We start from the raw sequence: 12,708 nt of genomic DNA, 5'->3' as shown, positions 1-12,708 counted from the left end.
TCTGTACGAAAGATTACGCTAAAATGAACGTGTAAAAATAAAAAAAAGAATAAAGAAAAGAATCATGAATAGGATTTCTTACCGTTGTGGTGGTCAGCAGAAGGCGCAGGCAAGATCAGACTCTCGCACACCTCCTTCATATTTTGCTATTATTTCTTTCTTAAATGCATTACTTGTACGCACTACTTTCCTTTTTCACCTGTAGCAACTTTGCTGCTTGCACTGACTTTCTTCTGAGGCATAATTGGGGGCTAAAACACTTGGTACACCTATATTAAAAGCGAAAGCAAAACGAAGCACGTCCGCATGCGATAAGAGTTGGTCACAAAAAGAGCGATCTACACCCGTACGCCGCTCAGCATGGCACCCTAGCGTACGCACTCACGCATTACCGGCGTTCAAACTCCGATTTTTTTGACCGAACAGCGAAGCAAGACTATCTCGAAATTTTTGGTCGGACTCCGATTTGTTCGAACTGAGAGGCGTTCGAAAACCGAGGTTCCACTGTACATGAAAGTCCATGTTCGTATTACTTTTAACACACATATTTCTGTGAAATTTGACTGCAGTAATTAATATGAATGCATAAAAATGACATGCAAAATGTTATGAATGAACGAATGAATGTATTTAAAGGTGTGCATTCTTCAAGTGTTGTACACACGCTCTTTGTCGTCACATACATTCAGATTTGTTTTCATCTAAGGTTTACGATGCATTTTTATTACTGTAATAACTTGAATTATCTTAATACACTCTTGACCTTTGACTAAAATAACTTGTGTTGGCAGTCTTAACCATCCTATCTAAGCATTGTAAGTGACAAACATTGTTGAATACAGGCAGCCATGATTTAAATCATCCTAGAAGTTTAATAGAGAGGATTTGGTGCGCTTGGCCTTCCATGATCTTTGATTTTTGCAATCCGGAGATGGAATAAGAGCTTGCTCTGTCCACTCCACGCATCGGCCCGGTATTGCAGTACCTCCGGGAACGGTGCATTCGCAATGATCGCAGCAAGGCTTTAGAGCTAGGACCTTAGCTTGGCCTTTTGGCTGAGAGTAAGTGTCCCGGCTCCTAGGCTTTGTAGCGTATTATGAACTGACCGATAACGGATAATGGATAATGAATAACGAAGATAGAACAATAACCCTTAAAAACCCCATTCATTGACAACGTGGACTATGAACACTTTACCAAAATAACAGCTACAATATTTATTTAACGTTCTTCAAAGTCTGATTCATCTTAAGACACACCAAAGGGTTGTATTTATATCTTTCAGGACGACTTTCTGTTTCATCCATTCTCTAACATTCGTCTCTGGTACACTGAATGTTCGGCTAACAGCTCAATTTCCGTCAATTGTAGCACGATGGGCAACTTTGAGCTTGAAAGATGTGTCATCTGCAAAATATTTTCTCTTGGCAGACCAATTTTAAGTGATTGTCACGAGGAGACCGGACCAGAACGGAGGCAGGAGGCAGGAAGGGAGAACTCATCTGCGTTGACGATCAAAACTTTTATTTTGCAAAATAAAAGTCGTCCAAAACTCAGGGACAAAACAGAACAAAAACAGGCTTTTACTCAAAACGTGAAAACACAGGTTTCCTCCGAATCAAACAAAACAGGACAGAGCAAAACAGAACGGAAAATGCAGACAGAAAATGCAATGAACCAGCCCCCGCAATACCCACAACCCACCCTTAAGTAGCACACACGCAAATTAGCTGATTTACAACAGCCGGTGCCCAGGGGGCGGGGCCAGCCGGTCGCCACGGCGACCATGCTGGACACGTCATTGATATGTTTATATTGATATGGGACACAGACTCTGGCATTATTCTTATTTCATTGATTTTGTCAACTAACACCACGGAGTGAAATAAAATGTGCTGACTAATTAGCTTTTATCTGGAGAGCGGGTTTGGCAGTTTTGTAGAATTTTGTCTTAAAATATGTAGTATGGCTCTCTCTCTCCAAAAAAATCATAATATTTTTGCATTTCTTTCGGTCAAAAAGGTTTCCTAACCTTGCTCTTGTATGTATTGGGAATCTAGCTTCCAGAGACCAGTTAGACACTCCTGGTCAACTGAATTCTAAACACCGGTACCTACCAATCTTCTTTATGAATCCCGGCTCCTCCGTGTTACATGTCGAAGTGTCCTTGGGTAAGACACTGAACCACTAATGCCCCCAATAAGCAGGTTAGCGCCTTACATGGCTGCACGGCCGCTATTGGGAAATGTGAAGCACATTGTAAAGCGCTTTGGGAAGTCTTGACTTGAGAAGCGCTATACAGTATAAATGCAGATCATTTCATTTCATATGAAAAACATCGGACAAATTCCAAACTCTTCAACATGCGTAAGACCAAAGAGTTCTCTCAAGACCTCAGAGAAAGGATTCCTTAAATGCACAAATCTGCAATGGGCTACAAAAACAGAGCTAGATATTACGAATTAAATTCACAACCATTGTTGTAAAAAGTATCAAATGACCATCAATACACCTCAGCCCGGTGCTCCAAACAACATTTCTCCTGGTGGGGTGGCAATGATCATGAGAACTGTGAGAAATGGTCCTGCAACCTCTCAACAGGAATTGGTGAAAAATTGCCCCGCAATGGAAAGGTACCCCTGCTTAAGAAGGCACATGTGGCAGCCCGCCTAAAGTATGCCAATAATCACTAAAATTTGCACAGAGTGATAGGAAGATGGTTCTGTGATTAGACGAGACCAAAATTCAACTATTTGGTCCAAACTCAAACCATCATGTGTGGAGGAAGAAAAATGCTGCCTTTGACCCCAAGAATACTGTGCCCACCGTCAAGCAAGGATCTAGAGACCTGATGTTTTGGGGGAGTTTCTCTGCCAACGTAAGAGGACTACTTCATCTTCTCAGTAGGAAGATAGATGGAGCCATCTACTGTGCAGTTCTGAGGGACAATCACCTCCCCTCTGCCAGAAGGCTGAAAATAGGCCAAGGTTGGGTCTTCCAACATGACAATGACCACACGCATACAGCAAAGGCAACCAAGAAGAAGCATATTAAGGTCACAGAGTGGCCCAGCCAATCTCCAGGCCTTGATTCAATTGAAGATCTATGGAGGGAGATGAAGGTCTGAGTTGGAAAGTGACAGCCCACCAACATTAATGATTCAGAGAGGAACTGCAAAGAAGAGTGGACCAAAGTATCCCCTGGCTTGTGTGCTAACCACAAATGTCCAACCTCCGTGCTTGTAAACAAAGGCTCTGTCACCAAGTATTAACTGCTAGTGGGATCAAATACTTATTTCCTCAGTAATGTACCAGTTAATTGGAATATCTTATTTAAATATATTGTCTGTGTTTTCTTTTTTGTTGTTTTGTCTCTCCATGCTGCAATGCATCTATCGTTAAAAGATTAGAATGACCATGTCTTCGTTAGTGGGGAAACCAACAAAATCAGCTAGGGATTAAAGACTTGTACTTAGACAGTAAGTTAACGCAAATGTTCAGTTTAGAAGCTGTTACTAAAATTAGCGTCTGATGGTCAAATTTACTGTTGTACACCATCATGAAATGAAAATGAAATGATCTGCATTTATATAGCGCTTTTCAAGTCAAGACTTCCCAAAGCGCTTTACATTGTGCTTCACATTTCCCAATAGCGGCCTTGCAGCCATGTAAGGCACTAACCTGCTTATTGGGGGTGTTAGGGGTTCAGTGTCTTACCCAAGGACACTTCGACAAGTTCGAACCCCCACATGTCGGCACAGTTACTATGGTTATTTCTTCAATTAAAGCCGTGGCGTTCGCCTGACTTGAGCGGAATCACGTGCATGGCTTCATGAGGAAGGAAGTTACATCTGTGCAAATCATAAAGAGTCCAAAGTTGGACTTGGAAATTTCACAGCAGGTTTCGGGCCGAGCTTGGAGGAGGGAAAATCCAACGAGGAGGCCAAGCTTTCAGTGGCAGATCAGTAGGGATTCAAACTCTGATCTCTTGATCCCAAGACAAGCGCTCTACCTCCTAAACCACTGCCACCCAATGAAATGATCTGCATTTATGTAGCGCTTTTTAAGTCAATGAAGACTTCCCAAAGCGTTTTACAATGTGCTTCACATTTCCCAATAGCGGTCGTGCAGCCATGTAAGGCGCTAACCTGCTTATTGGGGGCATTAGGGGTTCAGTTTCTTTCCCAAGGACGCTTCGACATGTAACATGGAGGAGCCCGGATTCGAACCTGCGATCTCTTGATCCCCAGACGAGCGCTTTATTCACCAACAAATTTACCGTATTTTCCGCACTATTTATTGGAATATCTTATTTAAATATATTGTCTGTGTTTTTACAATATATATAATTTACATGTATGGATCAATTTTAAAATTGCAAAGTTTTCCAACTAACTTGCAGCCGCCGACTAGATTTTCCCCCGAACGCCAAGTAGTACGCGGTGTATGCTGGGATTTATTTACCGGCGTTTCATTGGCTAACCAATGTGTCAATCATTATTTGAATCGATCACTATTGGCTAAAGTTATTCGGAGGTCAAGGGGCGGATTCTTTTTATCATTTACAGGCTGGCATTGGCTTAAACGGCGAAACAAAGCCTGCAATTGGCCCAAAAAGATGAATGTGTATAGCACGTGGCTGACGGCATAGAGAAAGCATTTTTTTCTATTCTGTGTCTGTAAATATTGTATTCTCCTGGATTTACTAAACTCACGGATATAAGAGGACATTGGCTGCACATTATTATGAACACAACGACTTCGGTGAGCTACTCCGGGTTTTATATTGTCCCTGTATCTTGTTTCAGACTGAACTCGATGTTTCTGTGATAAGCGGTGCAGATAATGGATGGAATGGAGTGTCTATTTTTAAATTAAACTCAATTCCAAGTGTTTATTGTCATATGCACAGTAAAGTTGCGAGCGAAAAAGAAAATAGAAACTAAGGAATGGTTGGCATTTCTTGAATCCCAAGACTTTAACCTTCCGAATGATGGAACGATGCATTTGAGTGACATCGTACGGACACCGCATCCGCACGTGTTCTCGACACGTATTTGCGTCTTTGCAAGCTTTGGGAATGTTAAGGGGGTAAAAAGTTGGACTGAACTATCTGACTGTTTTGTCGACGTTCCCATTGTAGCGCCTTATAATCCGGTGCGTCTTATGTATGTCAAAAATAGGACCAAAAACTATTTTTTCGGGGTGCGCCTTACAGTGCGCAAAATACGGTACCCAAAATATATGTGTGTGCGTGTACAATATATATAATTTACATGTATGTATATCATTCCCATAATCTTTTTGTGATTTTATGCATCCTGTTGTCATGTACATCTAGACCTTCTGCTCCTCATTGCTGTTATTGAGTTGACTCCTCCCACCATGCGACTAATCTCTCTGATCCTCTTTTTTTTTGGTTCCCATGTGGGATCAAGCATCCATTCAGCATGGGTGAAAAATGGACACGTGGTTTAAGGATGGGGGGATGGAGTGATGATACAGAAAAGCGAATGAGAAAGAAGATCAAGTGATGTGATGGTTGATCAAAATTGAGATTGAGGGATACTGTAGATGCTATTCCTGCTTGGGTCTGCATAGAAGCCGGGTGGACAGTTCATTAGGTTTCGAGCATTGTTGGGATGCTGGAGAAGTACTTAGCTTCACATTTTTGTGTTTGATTTTTCATTTGCTGGCTAGTGGAGGTGTGTTTTCTGGCAGAGGACCTCAGCATTGCTAGTGGAAGTGGGTTTTCTTGAAGAGGACTTCTACACCTGCTTTAATGAATATTGTCTGTATAAGATTGGAATTATGGAAAACGGGAGAGGCAAAATTTGGTTGTGAAATTGTGTGTCTAAGACATGAAAAATGATAGATTAGATAAGTCTTAGTGAATACAAAGGAAAGCTTGTGTCTATATGATAGTGTTTTTTTCCTGATAAATATTTGTAGGGGACATCTACCAGAGGATAGGCAACTTATTGACTCCCTGATGTTGTTTGTACCAGCCTACTATGCACTATGTCAGTCTGCAAAGAATGAAGTGGAGAGCGATATTGTAAAGGTGCCTGTAAATTATAATCATTTGAATGGTCATTATTTGATGGTGGAGTAGTCTTCCTAAATGATGTTTTGTATTTTAGAAGGACATTAGTTTTGTGTATTGTAGGGGATGTGCAGTATGTCATGTTGTGCATGCAGTCGCTTCATTGTGGTAATCTGTAGCAGATGTACTCGGCATGCTGTACCAAAACATGAGACGTGTAAGTTCTTATTACAGCTTTATGAGTGTTTGCATTGAGTGAAAGGAAATTTTACTCTTACTGTTGTTGTCTTTTCTGTAAACGGAATATTTGTATGATATTTCCGAAGTGCATCATTACCTTTGTTCTGTTTGCAGGCCAACCCGCCTCCATTACTGGTCAACACAGAAAGTGCGGACGCAACCCCGTATGTGAGTATGGAGTCATATTTTTTTTTAGTTTGAACAATTTTTATTGACACTTTTAACAGCAATTAAACATATTCACAATTTCATTATATCATTTTCTAACGATATGAGCTTTGAACAATTTTTGTCGACATTTTTAACATGTGATCAGTCAGACAGAAATAGGTATGAACACTTCCACTGGAATGAATAAGTGTAGTTTTGAAAAGTAGACCCCCAAAATGAGGAGAGGATACAACAATTAATTTTATACTTGCAAGGAGAGCAGAAGAGGACTGCACAAGTAATCCTCACTTTGCCAAATTCCAAATACTGTATGTTCAAAAAGTCCTACCCTGAGCCCTTTTTATTAAATCCACGAGGTTACAAAATCAGACCTGCCCTATAGGGTTTGGAAATTAAAGAACAGTAACTTATTGGCCATTGTCTCGGCCTCATTCTCTGTATCTGTTCATGCCTCTGCTTCTCTCTATCTCTAGCTCTCATGTCTGTCCCTCACTCTCTCTTCCTGGCTATGTCTTATTCTCTCCCACTTTTTTTTGTCTTTCTTTCTAATTCTCTCAATTTTCTCTCTTTCCCTCATTCTCTTTCCCTGTTCCTCCTTGTCTCCGTCTCTCCCTCCCTCCCTCTATCACTTTCTCTCCTTATGTCCATCTCTTGCTCTCTCCTCTGTGTCTATGCCTTGTGCTCTCCCTATTTCTCTGTCGCTCCCTCTCACTCATTCTCTCCATTTTTCTGTCTCTCTTTCTCTGTCCCTCCCTGTCTTTCCATCTGCTCTCCTCCTCTTTCTTTCTAACTCTCTCCCTGTGCTTGTCTCTCGTTGTCTCCCCTTCTCTCTGTATCTTGCTGCTTTCCTCTGTATTTCTCTCTCACTCTCACGTTCTCACTCTTTATCTGTCTCATCTTTCTCCGTTCCTCCCTTACTCTGTTTTTCCATCCCTCGCTTTCTCTCTCTCTCTCTCTCCTCGTGTTTGTTTCTCATTGCCTCTTCCTCTCTGTCTCTTTCCATACATGTCTCTCTGTCCATATCTGTCTTTCACTTTCTCTGTCTGTCTGTCTCGGTCCATACATTCAATTGGAGCGGCCAGACAAGTACACTGACTTTCAAATACCGCATTTAGAACACACTTCTGATGAACCTCATGTTTTGCCAGATAATATATATTTTATATACATCTATATGCTCCATGGTCCAAAGATATTTTGTGTTTTTGCTACTTTTTCCCTTTTTTTATTTTCTATGTTTTTGTTTTTGAGAGATATGACCAGGGTAGACAGATAGATAGATATTTATGTGTGTTTAATCCTGCACGCATTGTGATTTTGGCTCCATTTGCAAGTTAATTGTTTTTAATCTCGAGCACTGCCTAAGTAGTTAGCATGGAGGTATTATTCATATCAAGCTTGCATGAGCTGCCCGGACGTTATAACCTTTATATTGGGGCGGCAGTAGCTCAGGAGGTAGAGCGATCGTTTTAGGATTAAGGGATCCCAGTTCGAATCCCGGCTTGTCCGTGTTACATGTCGAAGTGTCCTTGGGTAAGACACTGAACCCCCAATACCCCCAATAAGCAGGTTAGCGCCTTAAATGGCTGCACAGATCACGGCCGCTATTGGGAAATGTGAAGCACAATGTAAAGTGCTTTGGGAAGTCATTGACTTGAAAAGCGCTATATAAATGCAGATCAGTTCATTTCATTTATATTAAGGCGGGGGGGCTCAAACCATCGTCACGCATGCCGCGATTGGACCTCGGGCCATGAGTTTGAGATCTCTGCTGTATACTGGTGAGAAGTGGACCACCCTCACTCGGCTTAATAAGGGCTGCTTAGTTGTCCAGGACTCAATTACATACACCATTTTGCAGCCATGATTATTACGTGCTAACGGTTTTATGACAGTCTGTCGATCATCATGTGCATCAAGCCAGAATTGCAACGATTGTGATTTGAAAATGACATATGACATTTATTTGATTTTGATTAACTGTTCAAGTTTATTTTTTACAGAAGGGAAACGATTGTTATACGCTTAATCCAGAGTGATATAAACCCAGATGTGATTTTACTCAAAGCCACCTGCCACAGAAAATCTGTGTCATTGTTATTTAATTACTCCGATAGTAATCCCTGATTGACTGCCTGGAAATCCAAAGGGATAACCATTTTTTCACGACATTTCACTTAGCAGTTACAATCCAATTTCACTTGACACTTTTTCAAATAACTAGAACGAGGATGTCAAACTCAGTTTTGGTCTCCAGACTTTCTGTTCTCAGGCGGGCTGGATCAGTTTAAGAATATAAACTTTAGCTTACCGTAGTTTATCAGTATAATGCTTTATCATTCTGCATACCTTAGTAGCCCACCCTACATCTTATAATCATGGATGACAAGGGATCTTTTTTAAGCATAACGCATTAGTGTGAATGGCCTTTCACACCAGAACCAACTCACCATGTTATACTAACACAAGTAGGCGCTATGAAAAAGATAAAGTGTTTGCCTCATTTGTTTTACCGGTACACAAAAATGTTTTAGCTGTGCATGGCCAATAATGATAGATTACAACTGATCAAACTACTATGCTGGGCCCTCTAAAGCTGCGAGTACAGACGCTGCCCTACTTACGAACGAGGTAGGTTCCGGACGATCGTTCGTAAGTTTAATTAGTTTGTAAGTTGCTTCAGTGCTATATTTTGTATGTTTCAGGTTTATATAAGTATGTTTAAGCTTTGTATAAGTAACCTATATTGTTTTGTACTAAAAACTAAACATTTCATAAAATATGTTCTATAAACATAAATTAAGTTAAGTTTAACTTACTTATGGAAGATGGGCTTCAAGAGTTAGGTTACTTCATCATCCATGGTAGAAAGTGGCCGAAAAAAAGCGATCTAACCATTTTCTCAACCGCATCAAGCTTTCCTACTCCACATTTATTTAAAAAAAAAAAACGTCTCGCCTCTTCTTTACACTTTACACCAACCTTATAGAATGGATACACAAGATATTAAACAATATATCAAAGTTCTTAGCGTGCTGGAGATACAGTATAGAATGTTTACACATGAACTAGGAAGAGGAAGCGGATTTCTTCTTTGGAGTGGATGCTGGGTGACCTCCCACAGCGCCACAGGCCGGTAGCGGCCGAAAGAAGAACTACAGTAATGTCCTGTACTCGGAAAAAGGTGCACACAATACAAAATATAACTTACAAGAATGTCCAGATGTTTTTCGACATCCTGAAAAAAAATATCGTATCTACTGTTTTTCATAAGTCGAGTGGTCGTAAGTAGGGGAGCGTCTGTATATCCTTTCTGGCCTCTAGCGGTCAGTCAGAGCCCTTGTTTCACATTTATTTTAAATATCATAACTTTTGATTGAGATGACCTAGAGACTCACTTGTGTTTTTTTTATATACTTAGAGATTTACTGCAGGTCCAAGACGCGGACCATCCTGAAATACAATATAAAATGATGCAAAGAAACAGTGCCCAAGAGCTTCTCTAGTTAGATTTCACAGAATGTTGCAGTGTGGTATAAAATTTGAATAATTGTGGCCCTGATTAATTTGTGTTTTTTTCCTTTGGTTTGAACTGATTTTAATACTTATACAGCACTTTGCACTTAATTATTATTTTTCAACCATAAATAATATAGGTTAAATTTATATTCAGGTAATTTTGACACTAATTAAATTTGGTGTAAAGATGGAATCTAATTTCACGAGACATAGATCACAGACAGTACTTCAATAATATGTGGTAAAATTAAATAATGTTATCTGATCAAATGGCAGATAGAGTTTGACTTTTACCTGGTCTCTTGGGGCCCTGCTCAACACTTTGTTGTCGTGCAAATGTGTGCAAACTACAACCCGCCAGCCACATGCGCCCCGTTAAATACAAATTGTAAAAAAAAAATGGCAATATTTAATTGCAATACCAATTAAAGTACTACTTATAAATATGTTTTTTAATGAGGCCAGTTGTCCCCATTGTCCCGTTGTGTGTCTATTACAAAAATACTTCTACAGAAATGCTCCAAAATTAAATGTTGAAAATTACTGCCTAAAAAATTGACCTAATATTGGGTTCTCGCTGATCCTAAAAAGTCTTGAATCCATTATTCTAAAAATAAATCGGCATTAAAATGTCAATTTTCGAAAGTCTTAAAAAAACTCATTAATCACATTTCTATTTTTTTTACTGAAAAGATTTTGTAACATTTATTTATTTTCTTTTTTAATAATTTACTGATTTACTTTGGTGGCAACATGGCTTGACCACAATAATGGAACTAGCAAAACGGTGATGTGGTTTCAGTCAGGCCTTTCAGAGCAGATACATGTCTTCCATCTACCCATAATACACAAATTTTTCGCCATGTCTAAAAGCTCTGCCGGGTAATTAGGCAAGATTTATTGTGTGTAAGTAATATATACATATATTTTTTGACGTAGTCTTAAATTTAATTTGAAAAGACTTAAAAATACTTGAATTTAACTTGCCTTAAGCTGTAGGAACCCTGTAATATATTATTTTGCTCTCATTCTAAAAATAAATAGAAGTGCTACAGAAATCCTACATGAATACTACTACAATAAAACTATATTACAAAAATACTACTACACAAACATTACCACGTAAATCATGCAAAAAATCAACAACAGTTATATTACAAATTAATATAGAAATACTACAATACTAAGGGATAATACAATAGAAATACCACTACAGTGATAGTAAAAAAAATACCACACAAATACTACAAAAATACTAATACAGAAGAACTGCTATGAAATACTACGATAATAGTACAGTAATACTACAAAAATAATACAAACTAAATATCAAATGAAGTACTTAAAACAGGGATCCAATAAATGATTTTGCTTTAATTGTAAGAATTTATAAAACCATTTGATGAAACTAATCTATTTGAAAACAAATATTGAAAATGATATAAGGTGTACATGTCTGCTATTTTATTACCGTATTTTCCGCACTATAAGGCGCACCTAAAAGCCTTTATTTTTTTCAAAAGCTGACCATGCGCATTATTATACAGTGCGTCTTATTTATGGATCAATATTAAGTCGCAAAGTCTTGCAACTAACTTGCCGCCGCCGACTAGATTTTCCCCCGAACGCCAAGTAGTCCGCGGTGTATGCTGGGATTTATTTACCGGGGTTTCATTGGCTAACCAATGTGTCAATCATCATTTGAATCGATCACTATTGGCTAAAGTTTTTCGGACGTCAAGGGGCGGATCCTTTTTATCATTTACAGGCTGGCATAGGCTCAAACGGCAAAACAAAGCCTGCAATTGGCCGAAAAAGATGAATGTGTATAGCACGTGGTTGTCGGCATACAGAAAGCATTTTTCACTATTCTATATTTGTAAATATTTTATTCTCCTGGATTTACTACACTCATGGATATAAGAGGACCACGGCTGCACCTTATTATTGAACGCAACGACTTCGGTGAGCTACTCAGGCTATATATTTTCCCTGTATCTTGTTTCAGACTGAACTCGATGTTTCTGTGATAAGCGGTGCAGATAATGGATGGAATGGAGTGTCTATTTTTAAATTAAACTCAATTCCAAGTGTTTATTGTCATATGCACAGTAAAGTTGTGAGCGAAAAAGAAAATAGAAACTAAGGAATGGTTGGCATTTCTTGAATCCCAAGACTTTAACCTTCCGAATGATATTTGGAACGATGCATTTGAGTGACATCGTACGGACACCGCATCCGCACGTGTTCTCGACACGTATTTGCTTCTTTGCAAGCTTTGGGAATGTTAACGGGGTAATAAGTTTGACTGAACTATCTGACTGTCTTGTCGACGTTCCCATTGTAGCGCCTTATAATCCGGTGCGTCTTATGTATGTCAAATATAGGACCAAAAACTTTTTTTTCGGGGTGCGCCCTATAACCCGGTGCGCCTTATAGTGCGGAAAATACGGTATATTGTTATTATTATGTTATTTCATTCATGAAAATGTGAAAAATGATATGGGTCTCCAGGGCCTTGGCCAAATTTTCTAAACCCAACGTTCGCCCAAACGTGTTATAAAAAAGTAGAATTTGAATGTTTCCATAGTTTCAGATTTTTGAAAGCAGGTGACATAACAGCAGTCATCGTCAAAACTGCAGCTTTTCATCCCCCAAGTTCTATAATCAAGTTTACACTGAACTGATTTTTGGGTCCTTATACTTAAAAATGTTGTTTTCTTTTTCTCTATG

General features: G+C 39.2%; 1 protein-coding gene and 1 pseudogene across 1 annotated transcript in view; both read left to right on the top strand.

Annotated features, from left to right (window-relative positions):
- Nucleotides 1-12,708, top strand: part of LOC148355402 (disks large homolog 4-like) — a 177,580-nt gene that overhangs the window by 85,274 nt on the left and 79,598 nt on the right. The window contains exon 5 of the mRNA XM_088350535.1: nucleotides 6,400-6,453. Coding sequence (XP_088206661.1) covers nucleotides 6,400-6,453 — 54 coding nt within the window. The remainder of the gene's footprint in view (nucleotides 1-6,399; nucleotides 6,454-12,708) is intronic.
- LOC148355403 (U2 spliceosomal RNA) lies at nucleotides 911-1,000 on the top strand (annotated as a pseudogene).

Source organism: Urocampus carinirostris, chromosome 12 (assembly GCF_059441175.1).
Source record: "Urocampus carinirostris isolate Australia breed hairy pipefish chromosome 12, RoL_Ucar_1.0, whole genome shotgun sequence".
Classification (NCBI taxonomy): domain Eukaryota; kingdom Metazoa; phylum Chordata; class Actinopteri; order Syngnathiformes; family Syngnathidae; genus Urocampus; species Urocampus carinirostris.
The sequence above is the reverse complement of the archived record's forward strand: the minus strand, read 5'-3'. Positions and strand labels throughout refer to the sequence as shown.